The sequence below is a fragment of the Centroberyx affinis genome, unplaced genomic scaffold (genome assembly GCF_046629955.1).
Source record: "Centroberyx affinis isolate AG114_WGS23_722 - 3 ecotype Tasmania unplaced genomic scaffold, CSIRO-AGI_Caff_v1 ptg001636l_1, whole genome shotgun sequence".
Lineage (NCBI taxonomy): Eukaryota > Metazoa > Chordata > Actinopteri > Beryciformes > Berycidae > Centroberyx > Centroberyx affinis.
The window spans coordinates 106,881-133,989 of record NW_027280073.1 but is presented as its reverse complement, the minus strand read 5'-3'; the positions used below and the strand labels follow the sequence as shown (position 1 = coordinate 133,989).

The following is a 27,109-nucleotide window of genomic DNA, read 5'->3' as shown; positions in this document are numbered from 1 at the left end:
TCAACTGTCTTATCACTCTCTTCTCCTTTCCCGTTCTGTCCTTGCAGCTCTACTGGGCGCTGCTGCTGCGGGTCTGGGCAGCTCCCTCGGGACGGTCCCCGGTGGGCAACCAAGCGCTCCCAATCTGAACCCGCCGAGCCAGATTGACCCCAGCTCCATAGAAAGAGCCTATGCAGCGCTGGGCCTCACATACCAGGGAAACCAGATCCAGGCTCAGACCACCCAGCCCAACATGCCCAACCAGGGCCTGCAGGGCCAGCCGGGCATGAGGCCTCTGAACCCCATGGGTGAGTCGAGCCGCATGTCCTTCGATAATCTAATTCTTTCTCCCAGCATTTTTAGCGGGAAGGATATGCAAATCCGTGTTCCTGACGGCACCGAGAGCTTCAGAGAGCTGAGCGCTAGAATTTAAAAGGACTTCCAACTTTCAGCGAAAGAGTGGGGCGCTTAAAATGGTTTCAGTAGTCACTTAGCAGCAGGAGGAACCCACAAACATCTCTTTAAGGCTGCCAGGTTAAAAACATAGAGGAGCCCAGTGGACAACGGCTTATGGTACGTTCAGACTACGGACTACTAGGCCTGTGCAGATATGAAAATATCACAGTACAATTATCATGACCAAAATTATTGCGATATACAATATTATCTTGATAATTATTAACAGATGAAAACTTTAAAAACAGTACTGTAATATGCTTCAATCACGTAAAAACTAAATTATCATATCAATCACAAGACATTTGACTGTTATTCTTTAAAAACAAAATTCTAAAATGCTGGTTTAGCTTAAAGGTTTAAGCTAAAAAGCATCAAATGCCTCTCAAAGTGCTACTGTCCTGCAACCAGTGTAACAGTTTATTACAGCGCTCCCCCTTTTATGTGGAAAATAAAACACCAATTATCACAGAAGAGAGCGGCGGTTATCACGGTAGTCACAGTAATAAAAACTAGTGGTGGTGTCATAACCGTTATTAATTACAATTTTCAAGTAAATAATAATAAAGTAAACATAACTACCCTAGTCTTCCTTCAGTCTTCTCTGATTGGTTTGCGCTTCACCGCATCATGCCATGAGTGTTGGAAAAGTTGAAGGCAGCCGAACTAAACAGGCTAAATTTCATCACCTTGAATCAACAGTCCCTCAGTATCTCAAGAATTTACTTTTGATACCATGTATCTAGATGACATTTAGGGTGACATTTCCAGGTGAAAGCTCTAAGTTAACTGCTTTATTATCAGCGGGGGCATTAGAGGAGTACGATCATATCATAATGTGTTTTCCTGTCCTTCCCCATGTGCAGGAGCGAATGCTATGGGAGTGAATGGAGGAGTGGGAGTCTCGCCTCAGAGCCAGCAGGCCAACCTGCTGCAGGACACCATGATGCACCTCAATGTGAACAGCCAGAGGTGAGGAGCAACACACTCACAGCATAACATAACACCCCGTTTAGTGGATGCTTTCATTCAAAGCGGCGAAAACTACTATGAGCGCATTACATTTCTAGTGTGGGTGGTCACAGCGGGAATAAATTCTACCTATTGTGCTTCGCTGGATCAAGGTGCACACACAGGGTTTCTTTATTTATAAAGAGGCAAATCATAAAGCTGTTCTCTCTCCCGCGCTCTCTCTCTTCCTTTCTCTCTCTTTCCCTTCATCCCAGTCTGATGAATGATGCGGGCGGTGTCGGCTCCATGCCCACAGCCGCGCCTCCCTCTGCCACAGGCATGAGGAAGAGCTGGCATGAGGACATCACACAGGACCTGCGAAACCACTTGGTACACAAACTGTAAGTATTAACAAGCACAGATTGTGTATAATCCCACAACACGTTCATGGCAGTATTATGTAGACCTAATTAATTATAGATTTTATTTGAATGTGGTCTCTCTGGCTCCTTAGCTGCCTAAATCTCTTTTATGTTTCTTCTCTCATACAGTAACATTAGGCTGCATGGCTCGTTAGCTAACGTTAGCAACTGAACTATTAGCAAATACAGTTTATAGACTGTACAACAATGTGCTTTATTATAAAATACTAAAATTGTAAAAAAGATTCAGCTTCATATCGACATGCATCACTAAGGCAGCAGTCTGTACAAACTAAGAGATGAAGAACCCAGAAGTACATGCACCTGCTGTGTGATGTCACCGAAACTCATTTGCATAAGAAGCGGATTATGCGAGTTGTGTGAAAAGTCACAGCTAAAATGAGAAGAGTTATATTTGAAGTTGAATTTTCACAATAATACAAATTTTTCTTGCTTTTATTAATTAAATACTGGCAAACGGCACTAGCTGCTTTTGTGTTTTTAAAGGTCATGATGAGGGTTTAGATTTCATATCAACATGAATAATGCCACCAAGAAATGCCACAAAATAAGATATATATTCTGTTCAAGCAATACTTTTTTTGGGACAGGAGGTAAACTTTGAAGTCTTTGAAGTTTTTCTCAGTTTCACTACTTACAGCAGTATTGAGGAGCTTTGGCTCTTCAACACCACTGTGCCGTGGTTTTAAAAAACAAAATATCACTAGATAACCATCATTTTTACTCTCTCTCTCCCTCTCTCCCTCTCCCACCCACAGTGTTCAGGCCATCTTCCCCACCCCGGACCCTGCTGCCCTGAAGGACCGGCGGATGGAGAACCTGGTGGCCTACGCTAGGAAAGTAGAGGGAGACATGTACGAGTCGGCCAACAGCAGAGTAAGCAACTTTCTTCTTTCGCTCACCATTTTACTCAGAAATGAGGGACAAACTTTTAAATCTTATGCATTGTTCTTCTGCGTTTTCCTGCTGCTCCTCCTCTTCAGTCTACAAACTCTCTTCCATTTCTTCAAGTTTTGTTTGTTGTTTGTTTATTGTTATGCACAAATTGCAGAAGGAGTAAACCATCTGAAAAACTTGCGAAAGGTTGGGGTTAAAGGGTTAAAAAGTACCGTATCGTTAAACTAGGTTAAATATACAATTAAACGATAAAAACCTTGATAGAATACGAATACATAAAACATTAGCAGGTACTGACTCAGGAATGTTCATTTATCAAGTTCCTCATAAAAACTGTATTTTCATTTCAGCTAAAGATGTGAAAAGTGTACTGTCCTGCATTTTAACCCTCATTCTAATCGTTTCCTCTTCTTCTGTTGCATTTTTTCCCGCTGCTCCTCCATGTCCTCCTTTCTTCCCTCTCATTTCTTCATGACACTTCACCCTGCTTCACTGCTTTTCCCCTTATTCCTTTCCCCTCTCTTCCCGTTCTGCCAGGCGGAGTACTACCACCTGCTCGCGGAGAAGATCTATAAGATCCAGAAGGAGCTGGAGGAGAAGAGGAGGACCAGGCTGCAGAAGCAGGGCCTGGGGCTGGGACCTCCTAGCATGGGTCAGCCCCCCACCGGACTGCCTCCTAGTGAGTCGACACGCTGCACATGTAGACCTGGGTGAACTAATGTTGCACTGGACCGCATGTATTCATGTGTATGATAATTTAATCCAGTGGAATGTGACGTATAAGGACTTTTTGTGTTAGGTACTGTATCTTACGCATTGAGATCTAATGCAAGCCAGAGTGCAGGGCAGATTTTTTGTATCACTGCATTATCAGTCATATCCCATTGTATTATCTTTATTTCCTTTCTTTTTACCACATTTGACCAACATAATTTCAGTGAGGGGATGATGAAGTCAACCTTGAACAGATAGATGGACCAAAACACTCTTCTTCTCATTCATTTTAGCTTAGTTTGTAAATGTAGACATACTCACAGAGACTAAGGGTTCGATCACACCTCCAGTTTGTTTTTATTTGGTCCAAACCATAGAGGAAAAGTTTACTCTGTTGCATTTTTGTATTTGGTTCGTTTAGGTTCACACTGTGAACACAAACCAAACTTGTAAACAAAAGTCACATGGACTCACAAGTGGCTCATTTTTTAGACAGAGTTTTGGTAACCTGTCATCCCGCCAGGTTAGACATTTTGGCGTTGGTGTGGTGTCAAAGCAAATCTCACTCTGGTCCCTGTAACTTAAGCTAAGCATGATGGGCTTATCCAAGTTTGTCCTCAGTTCAGTTTCTTATGCCAGGTTTTCCAAGCATGAGTAACTGCTGGCTCTCGGAGTCAACCTCCTCCTCCTCCTTATACCCATGGAGTATAAGCCGTTTCCTGTAGTTGGTTCGGATTACGCTCTCACTCCTAACGAACCGCACCGCAGTTCTCTTGTTAGAGGACTGAGACTCGCATTTTCAGGCGCCAACTGAGTTCAGATGGCATCATTCTCACCTGGCCAGTCAGACTTTACTAAAGGAGTAAACGCTCCAGAGACAACAAACATGCTTAGTGTGAACACATTATAACTCTCTCTCTGAGCGCACACATGCATGCTGGAGCCTTATCACAATGCAGTGTCCTCAATCTCCTGCCTCCTTTTTTTTTTTTACAGACGGCCCCCTCCCTGACCCGACAATGGTGAGACCAGCAGGACCCAATCAAATGGTCAACAGGATGCAAGGCCCAGGTACGAACCACTGTGGACTAAGACACAACAATGTTTTAATCCACCGGCCAAAGTTTGTGGTTGAATCCAAAGTTTAACCTCCACTTTCTCTATTGTATCAGCCAAAATGCATGTTTAAATGGAAAAAGAGACTGATGGAGAAGACAAACTTAGCCAGCCAGTGTTTACTAGTATTAGTCTGATGACTAGTGATATTTTCCTATCCTGCTGGGGACAGTGCAGTGTCTCGGGGTGTGTGTAAGGCTTGTTAACTGGTCAACATAGAAACCCAGCACAGGAAATGGGTGCTTAAAAACAGAATACAAAAATGAAGTGTAGTTTCCATGCTTGCATGCCTGATTTCATTTTGGTACACGTTAAGAGAAGAGAGAATTCCCGCACACTGTCCTTTTACTTGCAATAAACTTTATTACTGATGATCATCATCAGTAATAAAGTTGTTCTTTTGCATATGGACATTTCCTCCTACGCACCTGTCAACAAGAAACTGAAGGTGTGCATGAGCCTCTACAGTCTAGATTTTGGTACACGTTGAATTCCTCATTTATAACTGTAGTGTTGAAGTGTTTTAACCGTCTCTCTGGTTGTGTGTCATCAGGTATGAATCAGTTCAATCAGATGGGGATGCAGTCTATGGGCCAGAGGTCCACTCCTCCTCTCCCCATGGGACCATCTGGCAACCAGGTCAGTACTCAGCACACTCTCCATCACACATCTTTACACAGTAGTTGTTATAGCAATCAATCAAGCATAGGTAGCTGTGTTTTACGGGATTTAGCACCAGAAACGCTTCTTTGACCAGTCAGAGTGCTTGGCAGAAACAACAAGTTGTATCAGAGCTGTTAAGCACCATCTCCATGTCCTGTTGTATCTCTAGATGGGAATGGTTGGAACCAGGATGAGCCAGCCCAACGTCAACCAGCTGCAGAACCAGTACCTGCCCCAGGGACAGTTCCCCGGCTCGGGACCGGGGGTCGGCACCGCTCAGCCTGGGATGAACCAGCCTGGAGCGCAGGGGGGCATGGCACAGGTAAAATGGCCTGCAGCCCTTTTCTGTCAGTCAATACTAACTTTTTGGTTAACTAGATTTGTGGCAAGTTACTCTTTTACTGGAATACTAGCTGGTTCTGAAGCATGAGTGATAAAGTATTTATTTTGTCTTTAGCTTAGGATATAATTTTCAGCATTTGTCTTGGAATTCAGGCATTGTGGACAGAATACTCCTATTCTTTTCAAATGGAGGCTCCTGTCTTTGCACTGTTTACCTGTTTTATTTAACCTTTATTTAACCAGGAAGTCACATTGAGATTAATAACTTCTTTTTCAAGGGAGACCTGGCCGAGATTGGCAGCAGCACAGATAAAAAACAAATAGTTTCAGACAGACTACAATAAAAGCATAGGATACAAAACACAGCATAGACTAACAAAACATTTTAAAACGAAAAGTCTGCTACACAGTTGAGAAAGTTGTTAATTACAAACAGTATCTACCAATTACTCTTCATTTTTGGATTTAAAAGCATTTCGCAAGATTAACTTGTTAAATTGGTGCCTGAGTTATGTTTCCATGATTGTATCCCTGCCTACTGTATGTCTGGATGTATTCTAGAGGAACCTTGTACACATGTGATGTAGCAAACTGATGATGATGAATGAATAATGATGAAATTACCTATCTTCCTCCCTCTCTCCTGTGCTCCATCCCCTCTGTCACTCCTCCTCCTCCTCTTCCTCCTCTCAGCAGACTCAGATGGGAACTCCTCCCTCTCTCCCAGTGGCCAGTCCTCTAGCCCAGCCCGGTTCAGCCGGCGGCCCCAGCGGCGTCCCCTCAGTGGGGCCGATGGGTCCCCAGAGTGTGGGTGGCGGAGGTCCCAACTCCGCCGTCGGAGGCCCCCCATCTAACGCAAATCAGCAACCCAACTCCATCCCCCACCTGGCAGCCATGCGCGGCAGCTCGCCCTCACCCGCCCGCAGCCGAACCCCCACCCCTCACCAGACGCCCCCCAGGCTAGCGGGGTCCCAGACCCCGCAGCCGCACACCCCTAACCCGCCCCAGCTGGCTCCGCCTCCTGCCCCCCAACAGAACCAACATAGCCAGGGCCCCGGCTCCAACAAGTCCCTCCAGCAGCAGCACATGACGCCTGCTGGTTCCACCACTCCATCACACCCTGGACTGGCCTCGACGCCGCACAGCGCTCAGCTGCCACGCACTCCGGTCAGTATCTGAGTGAGACGTGTGCGCTTCAACATTAAGACCCGTTCACCTTATTCCACAAATTCATACTCCTTTTCTAATCGCTGTTTCAGCTGTGAGAGATTACTTGGAAATCAGTTTGCAGAGCAGATTGAAGCTACATCAGTTATGAGGCAGTAGAGAAAGATTACAAGAAAGATTGAATTCATATCAATGATTCATACACAAGTCAGGAAGGATATAGGGGGTTTTGGATAGACGGGGTCCTACTGTCAATGGTATTATTGATTACTAAAGAATTGCTTTCAATTGCCTTTCTCACTCACCTGACTGTACTGGGTTGTCCTTCAGGGTTTGTTGTTGTATCTCCTGCCCTCATATTAGGGCTGAAAGATACTGAAAAAAAATCTCATTGCGATAATTTGACAGAGCATTGCAATTGCGATTTAAGTTTTTCTTGTCATAAATTTTTGTTATAATAAAAAAGGGTTTCACCAATATTGTACTTGATTCATGGACCAGATATTACCGGCAGCTCTAAAACACCTTGTTAAGAAATCCATTTTGGACGCTGCTCTCTCTTTTTAAGCAATTAATTGCAGCCTCTGCGATTTGAAAACTGCAGACGTTCATTTTGCATTTTCATTTCTGGCAACTGGCAGTGTTTGTGCCACGCTCTGCCCACCCTACTCAGCACCTTCTTCTCTTCACTATTTCTTGTCATTTAATTGTTCTTCTCTTGCAGCGCTCGGTCAAATTCCCTGTTCCTCTCCTCCTGACTCTGTTTCTGTGTCTGTCTCTAGTTGTCCCAAAAGGGTTCGTTCCCAGCTGACAGTCAGGCCCTGACTCCAGCGTCCGTCAGCAGCCAGGACACTTCCTCCCAGCAGGCCCAGTCGGACACCTCCTCCGCCAACCTCGACCCCAAGATGGAGGTGAAGCAGCAGGACGAGGACGACGATGGCGAGGGGGGCGGCTGCTCCAAAGGAGGGAAGCTCGGCAACATCAAAACGGAGGAGAAGCCCATTAAGCTGGAGCTGAAAAAGGAAGATTGCGGGGGAGAGGGAGGTAAAGGCGTTCCCATGGATACGTCGTCGTCGACAATGCCGTCGTCGGGCGTGAAGATGGAAGACAGGAAGCCGGAGGTGAAGAAAGAGGTGAAGGCGGAAGAGGAGTCGTCGGAGGCTGCTGGACAACAGGCTCCGGTGAAAAAGAAGAGTAAGGAGGAGAAAGCTTTGAGTTTTCTACTTTTATGCACTTCTTTTACCTTCCACTATTTATTGATATCAATCCACAATGAGTGATTCAGCCTGAAGTCGTAATTGAAGCAGTTTAAAATGGATTCAGAAGTAACAGTATTTTGACTCCTCTCACTTTCCTTTCCTCTCCCTCTCTTATTCTTCTTTCCCACCCCCTTCCTTTCCTCTCACTATCCTCTTTTTTCCCCTCTTTCTCTCATCTCCCTGTCTTCTCCCTTTCCTCTCCTCTCCCTCGCCTGTACCTCTTCCTCTCACTATCCTCTCTCTTCCCCCTCCCCCTCTCTTCTCCCGCTCTTTCTCTCCTCCCAGTCTTTAAGCCGGAGGAGCTTCGTCAGGCCCTGATGCCCACCCTGGAGTCTCTCTACAGACAAGATCCAGAGTCTCTGCCCTTCAGAATGCCTGTAGACCCAAAGTTGCTCTGCATACCTGTATGTATTCCTGCTGACTCTGTCTAAGTCTAAGTCTGTTGCAGTGATTCTCAACTTTTTCAGCTTGTGACCCCTTTTAAAATGAAGTCATGTCTACTCATGGCTTGCATATGCAAAGTGGAGAACAGTTCAACCAAAGATTGATTTTCCCTTTTCGGGTTGTTTGATTTGATTTATTATCAGAAGAGGCTAAGAGGCTGAAAATTCTTCAGTATTTCACAAGAAAAGAAGCAAAAACTTGAGAAGAATCTGAAAAAATACACTTCATAAATTTGTATAGTAGATTTCTTTTTTTCCTATCCCATAAATCCCATAAATTAATTAGCTTGCAACCCCCTGGGTGGTCTCGACCCTCAGGTTGAAAACCACTGGTCTATTGCATGTCTAACGCCAATCCTCTTGTGCTGAATTTGATGTGCTATATTGTTCCTGTACCTTGTATGAACTGTGTCACCATGTGAGCTTTCAGTGTGTTCATGCGTCATTGTCATTAAGACAAATTCCTGTAAATTCATTGCACTCAAGCATGTATTGTGCTTCTTCAAACTAGTTTCAATGAAATAACGTAGATCTGTACAGTCTTTTGTGTGGGTTCCTAAGAGTTTGTGAGAACTTGAGGCTTGACTGGAAATCCTGCAACAATTTGAGTGCTGTTGCTTGTGACTCAACAGCAATAGACATATTTTTCACCTCAGTCATGCTTTGCTGCTTTGCTGCTGTATGTAAAAGGCACACAAAACCCTTTTTCTAAATTTCCAAGCACTTGGCCTTGACACGTACCTCTTGTGATCCGACAGGACTACTTTGACATTGTGAAAAACCCCATGGACTTGTCGACTATCAAGCGAAAGCTGGACACAGGTTAGTACTTGTTGGTTAATATTGCACGGTTTGGTCATAACTGTAGTCAGGGTTTGAAACTTATCTACGGGTCACAGTAGATGGTAAATTCTAAAACTCACCGGACTTCACTATTTTACAAGAAGACTAGTTTTGTAGAATAGAGTAGACAAACCTACCAGCCACAGCCAAAACTTGACCAGAATTTGACTATTGTCAATTTAATTGGCAATAATTCCTGGTCCAAACAGTTAGTCATGCTGTTTCCAGGGACAACACTGAGTCAGACCACACATCACAGTCTTCCTAATGTTTCTTCAGCCTGTATTTTGTTGAAGTACGTGACTTTGTGCATGTACAAATTCAATCATTTTTTGAGGTGGGAAATTAACACCAGCCACTATATTTGACTACAAGCTGTCTCCTCATGCCATTGTCCGACGCTTTGTTTTTCGGTTGTAGGTCAGTACCAGGAGCCCTGGCAGTACGTGGACGACATCTGGCTCATGTTCAACAACGCCTGGCTGTACAACCGCAAGACGTCCCGCGTCTACAAATACTGCTCCAAGCTGGCCGAGGTCTTTGAGCAGGAGATCGACCCCGTCATGCAGAGCCTTGGCTACTGTTGTGGGAGGAAGGTGAGATAGAGGGATGGATGAAAAATGGATTTGGAGCGTAAGAGGGATGGAAGAAAAATGAATTTGGAGCGTAATGAGGAATGTAAGTCGGGAGAAAGTAAGGGAACAAGAGAATTACTTCATCATATTTTGCCATGGTTCCTGATGTAGTTAGAGATGGAGGGATTGATGGGAATAAAGAAGGATAAGGAAAGTTTTGGAAGTTAAGATGGCTGAGAAGGAGGGAGGGAGGGAGGGATGGAGTAAAAAAAAGATGGAAAAGAACAAGGAGAAAGTTTTGAAAGGTAAGATGGTGGCAGGTTGAGAATGTGTCGGTGTGTCTATGAAAAATGTTTTGCGTGTGTTTCAGATGCGGATGTTACTCCGCTTATTCACATCTGAATATGGAAGTGTTGAAGCTGCTCCATGGCTAAATTTGGCCCTGGACATGCCACCACCATATCACATTTCAGCCTCATTAGACTCCGCTATTTTTGGTTTTGCACACAAATGACAAACTGATTTGCTCTTTTAATGAGTGGCTGACTGAAGGATTGAGTTTGGACAATGAGTCAAAGCAGAAAAGACCTTTAAGTTAACCGTCTGTCGTTACTCTTCCTCACATAAATAAGCCAAACTGAGGAGTTTCTAAAGCTGTAATGTTGATGTTGGTTCTTCTCACACAATAGTGCTTGTACTGTCCTTAATTATTATTTCATGACCATTCCCTGTACAGTTTCAGTAACTATGATGGATGGGCAACCTTCTCAGTTCAGTTTGGCTTAGTTATGTGAAGAGTAATGATGTTGCCCAGCGTTGCCTGGTTTCAGATCGGTCTGATCTCCATTTTGAAAAGTTTTAATTCCAAAGGGGTTTCTCGGTCTTCATGCTGTTTCAGTCAAGCGATCTGGTTTGTCAAAGACTCATTCCAGCTGTGCTGATAATTCACATAAATCACTAGCCTTGCTTTATTGGTTGGGGACCGAGAATTTGTTCCATTGAGAAACCAGTTCAAGTGTTTCCAGCAGACTGGATTGAAATACATTTCCATTATCGATTCCCGTTCTCAATTCCCAGTTTGTTTTCCCTGCTGATATTTTTTAAAATATTACAAATTGTGCAATTTTAAATTCAGTATCGTCACACTGTTGTGTGAGAGTGACTGTGAGGTGTAGTGAGGCAGTGTGTGTTCAGTTTAGATCTTCGCAGCACAGGAGCAGTTGCCTTCTTCTTCTTCTTCACTTTTTCACTTAATGCTTTTCGCCCTGTTCGAAGCATAGGTCATCAATAATTTTCTTCCACCTGTCACCGGTCTTTAGCAGCTCGTTACCATGAGAGTCCCATCTCATCGCAGTTGCCTTCTAGCCGAAGCTATTAATTGTATTAATAATAATTGACAAATGGCCGTGGTATAAGCAGATTAATACCTTCTGAGCTCGTCTCTTGTTAATGATATAACGCACTTCATGGAGGTTCTTGACTTTTGCATATTTCTGAACCTTGTCAATTAATTGATTAATCTAAAAAAAATAATTGATAGATTAATCGATAATGAAAATAATCGTCACTTGCAGCCCTGATCGTCTGTCTTTGCTTCTTTCCCTCAGCTGGAGTTTTCTCCTCAGACGCTCTGCTGCTACGGGAAGCAGCTGTGCACTATTCCCCGAGACGCTGCTTACTTCAGCTACCAGAACAGGTATGGAGGGAGGGAATCAGCCACGAAACGAAGGGGGGAGGGACGACAGGATGGGTGGGTTGGTGAAAAGAGGGGAGGGATTATGGTAAGAGATTAAGGGAAGGAGATTTAAATGACTTGCATATCAAGACTGAACAGTTGATGCCTTCCTTAGAAAGGTACGCTTTCAGAGATAACAAGATAAGACACCAAGTGGGTTTTATGTAACTGATTGTCTGGTTAATTTTGTTTCCCTGGGAATAAATGTTCCCCTTCACTGTTATGTTCCCCGTTTTTTTTTTATACCTTCATGTGCTGCCTAATGCACTGGCATTTTAACGGTCGGCCTCTCTCATCACATTCTCCAAATTATTCATAGTTTCATTAAACAAAGCCATAAATAATGACTGCAATAGTTAAAAATAAACTCAAATGTCAAATGTTTGGAGAGTAGTTACCGGTGTTTACGAAAGACGCTGCCATGTTGGTGACGGCAAAACAAAAGATTGCAAAGTTTTCCTCCCTCACAAAGATAATGTCTTATTTCTGTGTTGGATCTTTTTGTAGTATTGGATAAAATTATCTTCCTTCTCCTTTTCCAGTATGATCTGAACACCCTACCACCGCACAGTAATTGGGCATTTTCTTTGTTTTGTAAGGGAAGAAGAGGCAATAATGCTGCAATCTTGAGTTTTTTTTGCTGCTCTTCTAACATGTTGGCCTGTTCCTCATAACAATTGGTCCAAACATTTTCTGATTACACTTCAATTTCTGATATCATAGATGTCTCCTGATAACCCAGCTGGAATGTGACAGGACCGACTTTAAAATGAGCTGCTTGTATGAACGAACAGCTGAACAGTCGTCTGTGCTTTTGTTCATATTTGTTCAGTGTCTGCATTTGTCCCATGCTACAACCTCCTCCTCCTCCTCCTCCTCCTCCTCCTCCTCCAGTTCCCCTCTCCCCCGTTTTACCCCCCCTGTTGATTCTGCTCCTGCTGTGTTTAGGTGTGACGGTGATTGTTGTTGCTCATCCTCACATGTCCAAATCGCTAATCTGTGCTTTGCCTCGGCTCTCTGCTACGTGTTGTCTTGGATGTTTGTCTCATCTTGTCCCCCCGCCCCCCCCCCCCCCCCCCCCCCCCGGTCCATCTGACTTGTCTGTCCTCCCTTCCGATGCCTGTGGTATCTGCATTGGCTTGCATTCGCCTCGACCAACCATGCACCTCCAAACCCACACCTCCTCCCTCCCCCCCCACCCCTCCCTCCTCCACCCTAAATCCTGAATCATGACTGGCTGTTGTGATGACGACCCCCCGCTGTCCTGCGCTCCTCCCTCCTGCTTGCCCCGCTTGTGGCACCCTGCCTTTGCCCATGTCCTGTCCTGATTGGCGACTGCCCTCCCGTGTCGCTGTCTGTGATTGGCTGTGCTGTGGGGAACGGTGTAGTTCACCAAAATTTGGGCTTCTTGCTAACAGGTACCACTTCTGCGAGAAGTGTTTCAACGAGATCCAGGGAGAGACGGTTTCCCTGGGCGACGACCCCACCCAGCCGCAGACGTGAGTTTTTTACTGCTTAATGACTTAAATACAGTGTTAGCTCTATATGAGAATCAGGAAATGCACAACAAGATATCCCTGCGATTTTATTGCTTTGGAAAGTGATCATCCTGACCTTTGAAGCTGAAAATTTCCTTTTTTATGAACTAACTATCCCCAGCCGCCAGCCAAATTCCTGTAAAGATTGGCTGTTGTCTACCAGCCACAGTCAGAGGTCTGATCCTACTCTAAAAATCATATTTGGGTAATAACATCGTGAAAATGTCTGGTGAATTTTGGAGTTTACCAGATAATGTGACCAGTAATTGACACAAATGTTACTTGTCTGCCCTTCCTGAAGTCATGACCAAACCTTGTAATATTGGACGAGCACTGAAAAAATAGTGGAAGTAGCTGAATTTGTTGATGTTTTCCACCTCAGTTTCTTAACACTATATTTAAATGATCTCTTACTGGCTTTAATCTTAAATCTGTCACTTACCAAAGTCCTGTTGGGACTTCCCTGTAGCATGTAATACCAACAATAAAAGAGGATCTGTATAACTGGACAATGTGATATTTCACTCAAAATCAAAGTGAAAATTTCCTCTGTTTTTTTGCGTAGAACCCATACAGCTGGGAATTGACAGATTTCCCTTACCTTGTTAATTGAGTCCATATGTTGCTCAACAAATTTCCCTTAAGGTGTTTCCTAAACTTTGTGGGCATGTGAAGTTTATGATGTTGTATTTCATGGGTGGATAAACTGGTAAACTCTGCTTGCCACTTGAAGTTTTGTTTTTACAACACATTTTACAGGGTTCCTGCACAGGGCTGGAAAGCTTAGAAAGAGTGTAGAAAATGAATCTGGTAAATTCCAGATCTTGAAAATCTTTGGAATTGGGTCTAACAAAAAGTTTTATGGAGTCTTAAAACCAGTGCCAGTTTCCTTGTGATATGACCATTTGCCAGTGATATTACCCAGCTGCTATAGCAAAACATCAGTTTGACCACCAACTAAAATATGGAAGTTTAAAATGGTAAAAGTGTAGTAACCTTGGTTTTAGGCCTGACAAATGTGCATTGTTATAACATTTGAAACTATGTTTTACTTCAGATCCACATCATTGTTTCACTGGTGTCTTGGCAGTTTGCTCAGCAGTTAGCTTGTCTCTTGTTGTGCTTCATATCCTCATCCTCCCTCCTGATTAATTCCAGATCCATTAACAAGGATCAGTTTGAGAAGAAGAAGAATGACACACTGGACCCTGAACTGTAAGTCCTCAAAGTTCTCAAACTTCATACCTTGTTGAATAGTTTAGGGATAGCAGTGTCATTATGGATGCAGATGTTAGTGACTGTAATATTTATCACTATACTGCTGTGTGTTACCATAAGAAACGGTGGCTTTTGTGTGGTACACTCTCTGCAAAGCCTGAGAAAAAGGCGATGCACAGTATGATTCCTGAGTTTGTTTAGGAATATCTCGTACATGTATTGCAGTGTGATGTATGGATGTGTCTTGTAAGCCCGTGTGAGCTGAACGCCTGGAGTGCGTGACACTAGAGCCGTAGCGAATCACCGATCTGAATCGATGCACCGGGCTTAATGTCTAACTTACATCTGCATCGATTCAAAAATGCCTCAAATCGGGCCAAAGCTGGGAGGGAATTCGCGGCTAAATCGATGCAGGCTTCTATTGGAAAAGCCCGAAATAAAAGGCATATCTTGTTTTTATTTTAATGCCTAATAATATCATGTACTCTGTGTGTTTCTCTCCCTCCGAGTCCATAAGCAGCCTGTTTTTACGGTCAAGAATATCAAAATATACGACCCACCAAACACTTATAAATCGGGAGTGTAGTAGACCCACTTTGGGGTTTATAATAAAAGTGGAAAACTTGATAAAAAGTGTGGCAATATGCAGAACTTGCAGAGCAGCAGTGGTAATCTGGTGTTTCAGAGACACTGTGGACTCGCTGTGGGAGAGAGACCGTCCCCGTTTGTCCCTCTTCACCTGCAGCCAGCGGTATCTCTAGTGACGAAAAAAAAAACAAACATAAAATGTCCTTCCGTGCTTCACTCGCCAACAGCGCTGCACGGTCAGAAATCCATTACTGAAGCCATTGCATAAATAAACAGCAGCAAGGCATTATTAATAAACAATGGCCTGTTTGAAAGGATTATTTTGAGTTGACTGGTTTTCATTTTTTTTACTCTCAACAAATGAGTTTCCAAAAGGATGTGGTCATCAAATTGTGAAGGAGACCATTTGAATGCCTGTCTTTCTGTCTCACACATAACTGGAGCTCATTGAATTGCATCGTATCATATTGCATCATATTGCACGGCGTCGTATTACATCGAGACCGGTCTGAATCGAACTGTTGGCTGCTTAAAATGTATTTTAGGTGCATCAAATCATTGATTCTGTATTGAGATGCGTATAGAATGAGTCTCAGAAGGAGAGATACACACCCGCACATGACACGAAAAAAATAAATAAAATCAAGCTCTAGTAAGTGTTTTAATCCACTAATTATGTTGTCCACTAATGGTTATCATAGCTCCGCACTAGATTAACCATCAGGGTGGGGAATTGGGCGATATACCAAAAATTTACCAAAACTGGCACTCTCTCACCGACCAAATTTTCTACATGTCAGTATGATCAGTAAATACGTTTGACAAGTAGCCTACTTTGCATAAATGGTTTCATTTGTGTTGCTAGTTTTAGAGTCAGCTAGAGATGGACAGAATAAGACTGGAAGTAAAGAGGACTTACCTTCAAAATAAAAGCGTACTTTTTATATTTATGATGCGAATGGTGAATGTAGTATTTCTGCAACGGGGCTAGAAAAATGAACAAATTAACGTTTAATTTATCGTTAGCGAGGTGAATGTGACAGTATGTAGTGATATGAATCTCCAGCCTCACCCTGCCACATATATATAATGGTATAATTGTGGCTGGTAAGTTTGTCTACTCTACCAGTCACTTTGCCAAGCAGTCAACCTGGCAATCATTTGAAGGTCCTGTTCTATTCATAAATCTATTTGGCTGGTAAAATGGTGAAAGTGGCTGGTGATTTCTGGTATGAACTAGGGCTGAACAATTAATCGAAATTTTATCGAAATTGCAATATGGCCTACTGCAATTTTCAAATCGCAGGAGGCGCAATATTTGTTAAAAGTGAAATGTGTGTCAAAATACCATTTTAAATTAAATATTGTGGTGCTGCAGAGATGTCCTGGCCTACACATCATATTCTACAGACTTAAGAAAACATCTTTGTTTGGTACAGAGCCCCGCAAAAATCACACCATAATCATTTTAATACGTTTTTCAATGAAAATGAGAATAATGATGTCAAAATGATCATTCCCTCTAATATCGCGAATCATTTCGCAATTGCAATATCAGTCAAAATAACCGCAATTAGATATTTTTTCAAAATCGTTCAGCCCTTGTATGAACCAGGATGGCAGGAGACAGAAAACTAACCCTGCTTGTAAAAGGACTGAAGTGCTTTAACTGTATCTTAACTGCCTTCCCTCTCCTCTCCAGGCTTGTTGAATGTTTGGACTGCGGTCGCCGGATGCACCAGATTTGTGTTTTGCACCACGAAACGATCTGGCCAGCAGGGTGAGTGACCGACAGACAGAGATGCATGGATATCACTCATCCATAGATACACAAGAGCGTACATCTCTCTACATTTTTATTTATTTACAGTCATTTAACCAGACCACATGTCATTTGTTTAACTGAATCCATCTAGTGTTTTTTTTTTCTTTTATTCGGCTGACTCACCCTCTTGTTCTTGTGTTTGCTGCGCCTCAGTTTTGTATGCGACGGCTGCTTAAAGAAGACTAACAAGACGAGGAAAGAGAACAAGTACGCTGCCAAAAGTAAGTAGCGGCGCCGCTAATGTCCCTACTTTTGTCCTTGTTTATCCTTTTTTTTTAATGTTTTAGACTTGGAGTGATTCTGCTCCTCCTGCATTAACCCAATTTCCCCCCGTTTTCTCTTTGCGGCTTTCAACCAAACTTGCTTGAATTTTCTTCACACATAACACAAAATTTGCTTTTCTGCGTCCTTCGCTCACTCTCTTCTCCCATACACACACCCTCAGTAACGCAACACACACTCTCTGCCTCTTCATTTCTTTAAAAACACACACACACCCCCTCCTGACACCACTCACAACCACACTCTCTTTTTATTTATTGCCCTTACTTGTTATTTATACATGTACTGTTTTTGCACCAGTCTCCTCCTCTCTGAATTTTAATGTTGTTTGTGACATTGTTTGTCATGTTGATTATAAATTTGATTATTGTCAGAATTATTTTCAGCTTTCAGACTGAGATCTTTTCAAAAGCCCTTCAGGATATTTGGTCTTACTTGCCCAGTTTGTGTTTATTTTCTTCTTTCATTTTCTGTCCAACTAAATTATAACTAAGCTTCGTCTTCTTCTTTCATTTTCTGTCCGACTAAACTCTAACTAAGCTTCTTCTTCTTCTTCTTCTTCGTCTCCCTCCCCCACGCAGGGTTGCCCCAGACGAAGCTGGGCTGTTTCCTGGAGACGAGGGTGAACGACTACCTGAAGCGTCAGAGCCACCCGGAGGCGGGGGAGGTCTTCATCCGCGTCGTCCACGTCTCCGACAAGGTGGTGGAGGTCAAGCCGGGCATGAAGTCCAGGTACAGGAGCGAGACAAAAAACCAAGACTTTCACATCCAGAGTCGGAGATGCTTGTCTGGTTCGCTCACAGCAACAGTGTGTGTGATTTGGACAGATAAACAGATTTAGCATCAAGTTAGAGATCAGAGTTGAATGGAAACGTTTCAACATTTAGGGTCAAACACATAAAAACAGATTTTAGTTGTTGCGTAGTTGAGCAGGTGCTGTTGCAGAGATTTGAATATTGGGTGTGGTGATGCATACTGACAAATGATTATTTTGCAATTACGGTTTATTTTGTGACTGTGATAGCAATTAGGAAACATGGACACAATTTTTTCACAGCATTTCCAAAGATTGTATTTATTTATTTATTTTCGTTTGGTTTGTGGAAATTTCCAACCCTGGTTGAACAGTGTGATTGCTGTGATTTGAATGTGAGGGGATCTGGAGTGAAAATTTCAGGTTATGGTCTAAATATTTGTGATCTTACATCGAGTTTAGAATTGTGTTGATGAAAATAGACGGCTAATGTTTTATTTTTACTGTTAGCTACTGTATTTTACTCTAAATTTTAAATGAACACACCCTTGTGTTGTCGTTTCCAGGTTTGTGGACAGCGGGGAGATGTCGGAGTCTTTCCCATACAGGACAAAAGCCTTGTTTGCGTTTGAGGACATTGACGGAGCAGATGTCTGTTTCTTCGGTATGCACGTCCAGGAGTACGGATCCGACTGCCCCCAGCCCAACCAGAGGTGAGGACATCAATATTTTCCAAGATTTTTTATTTTACACAAAGACCGAAGAAATCTCAGATTAAATTAAGGCCTTTTCTAACCTACTATGACAACCTAACCCAAATAACAGACTGGGAGAGTTCATAACTTAATTCTTTCTTGGTTTGGGGCAGTACTGTAGTAGTTTTACTAAGAGTTATTTTATAAAGATAAAGATGAGTGTAACTGTTATGTATGTATTTGTGCTTGATATCATTATTTTGGTCATCTTTGGAGGATGCTGGGGGGTGGGTGATATGTTGGGGAGTGGGGGAGGGATGGGGATTATACTGGAACTATTTCATATGTTGATTCTGTGATTTGTAAAATGCAAAATTCCAATAAACAGAAGTAAAAAAAAAAAAAAAAAAAAATCAGTTTCAGCAGCTTTGATGTGACTTTTATCAAATCCCTTTCAGGCGAGTATACATCTCCTACCTGGACAGTGTGCACTTCTTCCGGCCTCGCTCTCTGAGAACAGGAGTTTACCACGAGATCCTCATTGGCTACCTGGAGTATGTCAAGAGGTTGGGGTGAGTACTGCTACTGAACACCTGTTTGACAGTAACTCATCTGTAAACGGGGATGCAAACTAGTCACCTTTAGGCGACAGTCACCTTTTTGATCCCAAAATGGGACACTTAAGTAAATGATTTCTGAGTGGATTTGTGTCTGCCCTGGTATCTGTCACCTTTTTCACTCTCCATGTGTTTGCATCCCTGTGTAAAGTTACACTATGTTGAGGCTCATTGAATACACTTGCGCATTGTTTTGGTAATGAGTGAGTACCTGAATGCATCGATAAAACAATATCTAGTGGAACTGTGTTGATTTTTGGTATTGATATTTATTACAAAGTAACGAAAAATATCAAAAGGCTTCAAAATGTTGGATTCTTAACATTCTTCTTGTTTATAGCAATTTGCACTGTGGAAAACAATTGAGCATGGTCTGATTGTACTGAGAAAAGCAGGTGGCATACATGACTTTTTATTAAGATAAGATTGCACTTTATTGATTCCCTGGGGGAAATTCAGGAGGGATTTTTAGTAGGGATGGACCGGAGTATTGGTATCAGATGGTATCGGCTTTAAAAAGCAATATTGGTATCGGTCCGATATGAATTGTGCTCATTTTGTCTCTTGTGTGTCTTCCTCAGCTACACCACCGGTCACATCTGGGCCTGTCCGCCCAGCGAAGGGGACGACTACATCTTCCACTCTCACCCTATGGACCAGAAGATCCCCAAGCCCAAACGCCTGCAGGAGTGGTACAAGAAGATGCTGGACAAGGCTGTGGCAGAGAGGATAGTGCACGACTACAAGGTAGAGCGTTACTCTTGTCTGTGGTGGAAGGCGTTTAACAAATGTACAAACTTGGGAACTTCCCAGTACAACCACAGTCTTCAGTGCGTTGCTCAAAGGCACCTCAGTAGTAAATGTCAAGGGAAGGGAGAGCGTTTCATTTTCAGGATTTGAGCCAGGACCTTCCTTTCACTAGCATGCTTCTGTAACCTTGCGGCTATCGCAGCTTTATTGTGATGGTGATGGGGATTAGCATCATTGTACATACAGCATTATGGCTACTGGTAATTATTGATTTGGATCTAATTTTATCTCTTGTTCTCTCCATCAGGATATCTTCAAGCAGGCGACAGAGGATCGTCTGACCAGTGCCAAGGAGCTGCCTTACTTTGAAGGCGACTTCTGGCCCAATGTGCTAGAGGAGAGCATCAAGGAGCTGGAGCAGGAGGAGGAGGAGAGGAAGAGGGAGGAGAATAGCACTTCCAACGAGAGTATTGATGTAAGGATGTTTTAACTTATTGATATTGTGCTGTAGAGTCTGAATTATATGTTCTTGCTCTCAGGTTAAGATGGAAAAAGAAATGAATGAAAGCCAGCACTGTGAAGAGAGGCGTGTTGGTCAGAGGATCACTGATTTTTTTCCTCCTTCCTTGTGCAGGCCACAAAAGGTGACAGCAAAAATGCAAAGAAAAAGAACAACAAGAAGACGAGCAAGAACAAGAGCAGCCTGAGCCGAGCCAATAAGAAGAAGCCGGGAATGCCCAACGTCTCCAACGATCTTTCACAGAAACTCTATGCCACCATGGAGAAACACAAAGAGGTATGGGGAAAAGAATCAAACTTTGCTCATACTCATATTTAAATGTTTGCCTTTTTATTACTCTCAGACAGTTTATTGAAGTTGGGAGAGAGGAATAGGAGATACTTGACAAATAATCACTTAGGTTAACTCAGTGTTTTCTGTCTCCCCATAGACTTTGGGGAGCACTATTGAGCTACACAAGACCACATTTCACCTTTCCCTCATCTACTCTCTTTCTTCTTTTCCCTGTACCAGGTGTTCTTTGTGATCCGGTTGATCGCGGGCCCCATGGCCAACGCCTTGCCCCCCATCACAGACCCGGATCCCCTGATGGCGTGTGACCTCATGGACGGCCGTGACGCTTTCCTGACGCTGGCCCGGGACAAACACCTGGAGTTCAGCTCCCTGAGGAGGTCCAAGTGGAGCTCTATGTGCATGCTGGTGGAGTTGCACAACCAAAGCCAGGACCGCTTCGTCTACACTTGCAACGAGTGCAAACACCACGTGGAGACCCGCTTCCACTGCACCGTCTGTGAGGTGAGAAGGGCAGGGTGGGGAAGTGGGGTGAGGATGGGTTTGGGTTTGATTTGCGGAAACAGGTAATGACTAAAGAGGATATGTATGTCAGGATAGGCTTTGTGATGTTATAACTGGCTATAAATCACTTCTACACATTTCTAACCAACATCCATCTCATCTCTCTTAGGATTACGACCTGTGCATCACCTGCTACAACACTAAGGGCCACGAGCACAAGATGGAGAAGCTCGGCCTGGGTCTGGACGACGAGAGCAGCAACCAGGCAGCCGCGGCCACCCAGAGCCCCGGAGACTCTCGCCGCCTCAGCATCCAGCGCTGCATCCAGTCCCTGGTGCACGCCTGCCAGTGTCGAAACGCCAACTGCTCTCTGCCGTCCTGCCAGAAGATGAAGCGTGTCGTTCAGCACACGAAAGGCTGCAAAAGGAAAACCAACGGCGGGTGCCCCATATGCAAGCAGCTCATCGCGTTGTGTTGCTACCACGCCAAGCACTGTCAGGAGAACAAGTGCCCAGTCCCGTTCTGCCTGAACATCAAGCACAAGCTCCGGCAGCAGCAGCTGCAGCACCGGCTCCAGCAGGCCCAGATGCTGAGGAGGAGGGTAGCCAGCATGCAGAGAGTGGGCCAGCCGCCTCCTGGAGGAGCTCCTGGGGGCAACGGGGGCTTACCCTCTCCAGGAGCCAACAACAACGGAGCAACTGGCCCCAGTACCCCTACATCTGTGGGGACGCAGCCTCCCACCCCGCAGACACCCACCCAGGGCAACATGCCTGCGCTCCCTCAGCAACAGGGGGTTGGGATGGGAGGCATGGGGGGAATGGGGACTCCAGGACAGCAACAGCAGCTCCAGCAACAAGGCGGTGCCATGCCTCCTCAACACCACCTCCATCACCAGTTTCAGCCGATTGGTGGAGGAGCAGGAGGGGGAGGGGGGATGATGAACTCTCCACAACAGCAGATGGTGCCTCAGATGCAGCAGCAGCCTCCCAACGTTCAGCAGCTCCAGCAGCAGCACCCTGGTGGTTTGCCTCCATACACCCCCAGACCACCAGGAGCCTCTCCTCTCCACCAGTCCCTGGGCAAACCAGGACCGGGCCCAGCCACCCCACCCCAACAGCAGCAACAACCCAACCAGGGCCAGGGTGCCATGTCTGTGCAGGGCCAGCAGCAAGGGCCCCCGCTGGCTGCGGTGGAGACGGCCCTAAAAATCCAGCGTTTAGCAGAGACCCAGAGACAGATGGCTCAGGCCCAGGCCCAGGCCCAGATTCTCCAGAGGCAGGCCCAGGGCCAGGGGGGCATGATACCCCCACATCCTCACCACCAGAACCCCCAGGCACAGATGGGCATGCCCCATCCTGGGCCAGGGATGGTTGGGGCCCAGGGCATACCCCCCCAGGCTCAGGGAGTAGCTGGCAGGACTATGTTAGACCCGCAGCAGGGAATGCTAGCAGGGATGCAGCAAGGCGGCCCTCAGTCTCAGCTACCACCTCAAGTTCAGCAGCAGCTCCAGCAGGTCCAGCAGGGAGGCGGAGGGCAACTTCAGCCAGCAAACCAGCAGTGGGGCGCTGGGGGACCGGCCATGAACCCACAACAGAGGCCAGGCATGATGGGTCACATGACACCACAGCAGCAGCAAGCAGTTGCCCAGCAACAACAGCAACAGTTGCCCCAGCAACAGCAGCAGCAAGCGGGCAACCGTGGGCTGATGCAGCTCATGGGAGGACCAGGTGGGGCAGCGGGGGCCGCTGCAGCGATGGCAGGGGCAGCCGGATCAGGAAATCTTCCCCAGGCGGCGCTACAAGAACTCCTGCAAACCCTGCGCTCCCCGAGCTCCCCCCTCCAACAGCAGCAAGTCCTCAACATCCTGCGTTCAAACCCTCTCCTTATGGCTGCTTTCATCAAGCAGAGAGCGGCCAGGTATCAAGGAGGTCAGGGAGGCCCTGGAGGACCGGTAGGGCCTCCGCAGGGGGGGCCTGCAGGCGTGAGGTTCCAGGGGGCCGCAGGAGGGCTTCCTGGTGCAGGAGTAGTAGGAGGGCCTGGGGGTAACCAGCTGGCCAACATGGATGGACAGCAGCAGGTTAATGTGAACCAAGCTGGCCAGCCAGGGATGAACATGGCTCAGGGTGGAGCAGGGGGAGGGAACATGCCCACTATGGCTCAGCTTCAGCAGCTACAACAGCAGCAGCAGCAACAGCGCCCGATGTTGCCTGGGAGTCTACAGCAACAACAAATGGCTGCATTGCAGCAACAACAACAACAACAACAACAGGGAGCAATGCAACCAGGCCAACAAGGCAACATGTCCACTATGACTCCACAATTCAGAGAGCTGCTGATGAGAAGACACCTGCAGCAACAACAACAACAACAACAACAGCAGCAGCAGCAGCAGCAGCAGCAGCAGCAGATGGGGAACCACGGTCAGTTCCAGCAGCCTCAAGGACTCCAGCAGCAGCAGCAGGGCCAGCAGGGCTTCATGCAGCCTGGGCAGGGACAGCCAGGGATGCCCCCTTCCTCCCAACCCCAGCCTGGAGGTGGAGGAGTAGGGGGTCCCCAGCAGCAGGGAGGGCCTCAGGGTGGGCCAGGACAGCCAGGCCAGCAAGGATACCAAGGCTCCATGTCCCATCAGCAGGTAGCTGCAGCTCTCCAACAAAGGCTGCAGCATCAGATGCAAATGCAGCAACAACAGCAGCAGCAGCAACAGCAACAGCAACAGCAGAATTCAATGGGTGGGCTGCAAGGGCAAGATGGAGGGCCTGGAGGGGGCGGCGGAGGACCGGGCGGACCTCCGCTCCAGCCTGGGCAAGGTGGACCAGGACAGGGGCAACAACAGCAAGGTGGAGGTGGAGGCCCACAGCCTCAGACCCAGGCCATGCTGCACCAGGCCATCCAGCACCAGGCCATCCACCAGAGGCTCCTGCAGCAGCAGCAGCAGCACCTGGGAGGAGGCTCTCCGGCGCAGCACAGCAGCCCCATGAGCCCCCAGCAGCAGATGGCGCAGTCGCCCCATCCCCATCTCCAGGGGCAGGGGGGGCTCGGTCCGGGCGGGTCGCTCAGCAGTCAGGTCCGGTCGCCTCAGCCCTCGCCGAGGCCGCAGTCCCAGCCTCCTCACTCCAGCCCGTCCCCGCGCATGCAGCCCTCCTCCCAGCCGCAGCCCTCCCCTCACCGCATCTCCCCGCAGACCCAGACCGGGTCGCCCCACCCGGGACACCTAGGCCAGCATCACCCCGGCATGGCCCCGCCCCAACACCCGCAGTCCCAGCAGCAGCAGTTGTCTCAGCAGCAGCCGGGTAACTCCGTAGATCCCGGTCAGTTCGGCTCGGAGCAGAACGCCATCATGTCCCAGCTGAGCGGGATGACGGGGATGCACGGAGGACAGGGAGGGCAGTCGGACATGTTGGGCGGGAATAACAATAACAACAGCAACAACAACAACAACCAGGATCTGGGAACGAACATTAACCACAACAGTTTAGACCTGATGTAGCCTGGACTCCATAATACCATACTGTCTGTCTGTCGCGATGCTCTGATCAGTTGCCCCAAACGACGACAAACTGCTATGAAATGACAGAAAGCGGGGACTACGGCTTTGGGTTTTTAGAAGTTTTTATTTTTTATTTAAATATTTTTCTGATGTATAAATGAAAAGAACTGAAACTTCCTTCCTATGGGAGATGCAACATAAATCTTAGAAGTCAATAAATGAATAAATTAAAACAATGGTAAGTTATTGCTGTTAATATATATCTATATATTTTTGCCAATTGTGTACAAAAAGGTGGAAGGGCAGTGTTTCAGGTTGGAGATATTTCTTCCTTAGTCTATGACACAATATTTTTGGGGACTGAGAATTTTGCCTTTTTTATGAATATTTTTAAGATTTTAAATGTGGCGAAAAATTAAAGTGAGTTGACACAATGTACCTTTTTATTGTTTTGTTTTCCTCCTCGAATACCCAGTCATGATTGTATCTGTTTTGCAGAGAAGTGTATTTTATTTCTGAGTTATGTTGTTTTTTGTTTTTTTTTCTTTTTCTTCAGATCTTAAAAACAAAACGTCAACATATCTTCCGTTGCAGGAGCTTTCTTCTTGGACAGTCTTTTTTCGCAGCAATGTACATTACATGGCGACTGCTTCAACAATTCACATACATAGAATATCTATTTTTGTTAATGACTGTGTAAAAGCCAAACGAGACGGGCCGGGAAGGGAAGGGAAGGGAGGGGATAGGGGTTTACGGAGTTTATCGCAGTTTGATTTTTGACTGGTTTTATAGGTCGGTTAAGGGGTTGGGGGTCTGAGTGAAGCCTAAACAGTGTTTTTGGTGGGGTGGGGATGGGGTGTGGGGGGGGAGGGGAGGGGGGGGTAAACACACCCGCTGACAGTGGCTCTGGTTGGATTTTTTTTGGCGGGAAATTTAGGAAACGACGACCCAATCCCCGGAGCAGACATATCCTCGAGCGCCTAGAGCCGCCTTCTTCTTTTATTATTCTCCTATGAATGTGCACACCCTCCTTTCCCCCCCCACCCCTACCTCCACCCCCACCCACCCCAAAAGCGATGGATGGATGACCTGCCGATGCCTGGCCGGCTGTCTGAGGCGCACCGTGCCTCCGTTTCAAGTCGGCCGATCTGTTTTCGTTTTTTTTTTTTTTTTTTTTTTTTTTAAAGGTTGTGTGTGTGTACATAATAATATAGCCTTTGTTCATGAACTGTGATGCATAGAGGAAGAGGAGAGGAGGGGAATAAAGTTGTTTGCTTTTGCCGAATCCTTCCTCCACCCCCCTCCCTCCCCAATCGGCTTCCCTTTAGTCTCTCAGACAGATTTTAGTCTCTCTTTCCCTTCGTTCCCCCGTTCTCTCAACCGCAAGGTTTAATTTAATGTTATTACTGTACAAAGTAAGAAAATGGTGGACTTATACTGTTTTTTTTTTGTAATGAAAATGAAAATTGTAAAAAAAAATAACAAAAAAAAACGCTGTACAGACTTTGAGACCTTATGAGCAGAGAGATTCTTCTTCTACTGCTCTTTTCCCCTCCGTTTGATTGGATTTTCCCTGTATCTATAATAACTATGAAAGTACTCCTGAGCTACTGTACAGTATTGAGATTTTTCTAAAAAGGTACAGTATGGGGTGTAGTAGGTCATGAGCACCAATGCGCCTTTTTCTGTGTATTTTTGACAAAAGGTTTTAGGGAGGGAAGGGGTTAACTGCAACAAGACACACACACACACACATCTGAAAGATCTCAACACATAAAGACATGAAACACATGCACAAGATGGAGCCGAGGCAGAGGTGTGATCAGCGAGAATCTAAATTTGGTCGTTTAGCTTTTTATGGAGAGGATTGAAGACACAATATTCACATGCTCACTATTTTTCTCAAAAGGTTGGGCTTGCTGGGTATGGGGAGGGACGAAACAGAACCAGGTGGCAATATATCTTGAGACTTATTTTATAAGAAAAAAACAAGGAAAAAACTCTGTCTTTTATATATAGATATATTATTTAATTTTATTTTTTTGGAAATAAAACTTGAAGCTACAGGAATTATTAGATAAAAACATGTTCTTTTGTTTTGTATTGAAGATGTTATGGTGATGCAAAATGACACTGCAGACAGTCATTCAGTTTGCCCTGGGGAGGCTGTGGAGTATATCATGCCATTTCTTTTCTTTTCTTTCTTTTTTTTTTTTGAAGAGATGTTTCATGTACATGAATATAGATGTAAACATACTGAATCACTGTACAAACCGATGGCAACTGAACAAATAGTTTTGTTTTTATCATTTCTTCTCCTAAAAAGAGACTGGAAATAAGACTATTTAAATATTTGTTTAGTATTCAAATGGAATCTTTGACCACTTTTTCGTTCTCTTGTTAACAATTTTGGTGCTTGCTGAGAGAAAGCAAAAATGAAATAACTGTTGCTCCATT

General features: G+C 45.2%; 1 protein-coding gene across 1 annotated transcript in view; it reads left to right on the top strand.

The window, feature by feature from the left end:
• ep300a (E1A binding protein p300 a) overlaps positions 1-25,364 on the top strand; it is a 32,168-nt gene extending 6,804 nt beyond the window's left edge. The window contains exons 6-31 of the mRNA XM_071528209.1: positions 48-287; positions 1,302-1,407; positions 1,662-1,787; positions 2,588-2,705; positions 3,264-3,405; positions 4,437-4,511; positions 5,110-5,195; positions 5,389-5,541; positions 6,258-6,728; positions 7,511-7,922; positions 8,273-8,391; positions 9,189-9,252; positions 9,694-9,869; positions 11,456-11,544; positions 12,972-13,082; positions 14,280-14,336; positions 16,630-16,707; positions 16,906-16,973; positions 17,616-17,766; positions 18,355-18,501; positions 18,942-19,055; positions 19,682-19,847; positions 20,158-20,325; positions 20,485-20,646; positions 20,884-21,165; positions 21,335-25,364. Coding sequence (XP_071384310.1) covers positions 48-287; positions 1,302-1,407; positions 1,662-1,787; positions 2,588-2,705; positions 3,264-3,405; positions 4,437-4,511; positions 5,110-5,195; positions 5,389-5,541; positions 6,258-6,728; positions 7,511-7,922; positions 8,273-8,391; positions 9,189-9,252; positions 9,694-9,869; positions 11,456-11,544; positions 12,972-13,082; positions 14,280-14,336; positions 16,630-16,707; positions 16,906-16,973; positions 17,616-17,766; positions 18,355-18,501; positions 18,942-19,055; positions 19,682-19,847; positions 20,158-20,325; positions 20,485-20,646; positions 20,884-21,165; positions 21,335-24,652 — 7,199 coding nt within the window. The 3' untranslated portion in view covers positions 24,653-25,364. The remainder of the gene's footprint in view (positions 1-47; positions 288-1,301; positions 1,408-1,661; positions 1,788-2,587; positions 2,706-3,263; positions 3,406-4,436; positions 4,512-5,109; positions 5,196-5,388; positions 5,542-6,257; positions 6,729-7,510; positions 7,923-8,272; positions 8,392-9,188; positions 9,253-9,693; positions 9,870-11,455; positions 11,545-12,971; positions 13,083-14,279; positions 14,337-16,629; positions 16,708-16,905; positions 16,974-17,615; positions 17,767-18,354; positions 18,502-18,941; positions 19,056-19,681; positions 19,848-20,157; positions 20,326-20,484; positions 20,647-20,883; positions 21,166-21,334) is intronic.
• The last annotated feature ends 1,745 nt before the right edge of the window (positions 25,365-27,109 follow it).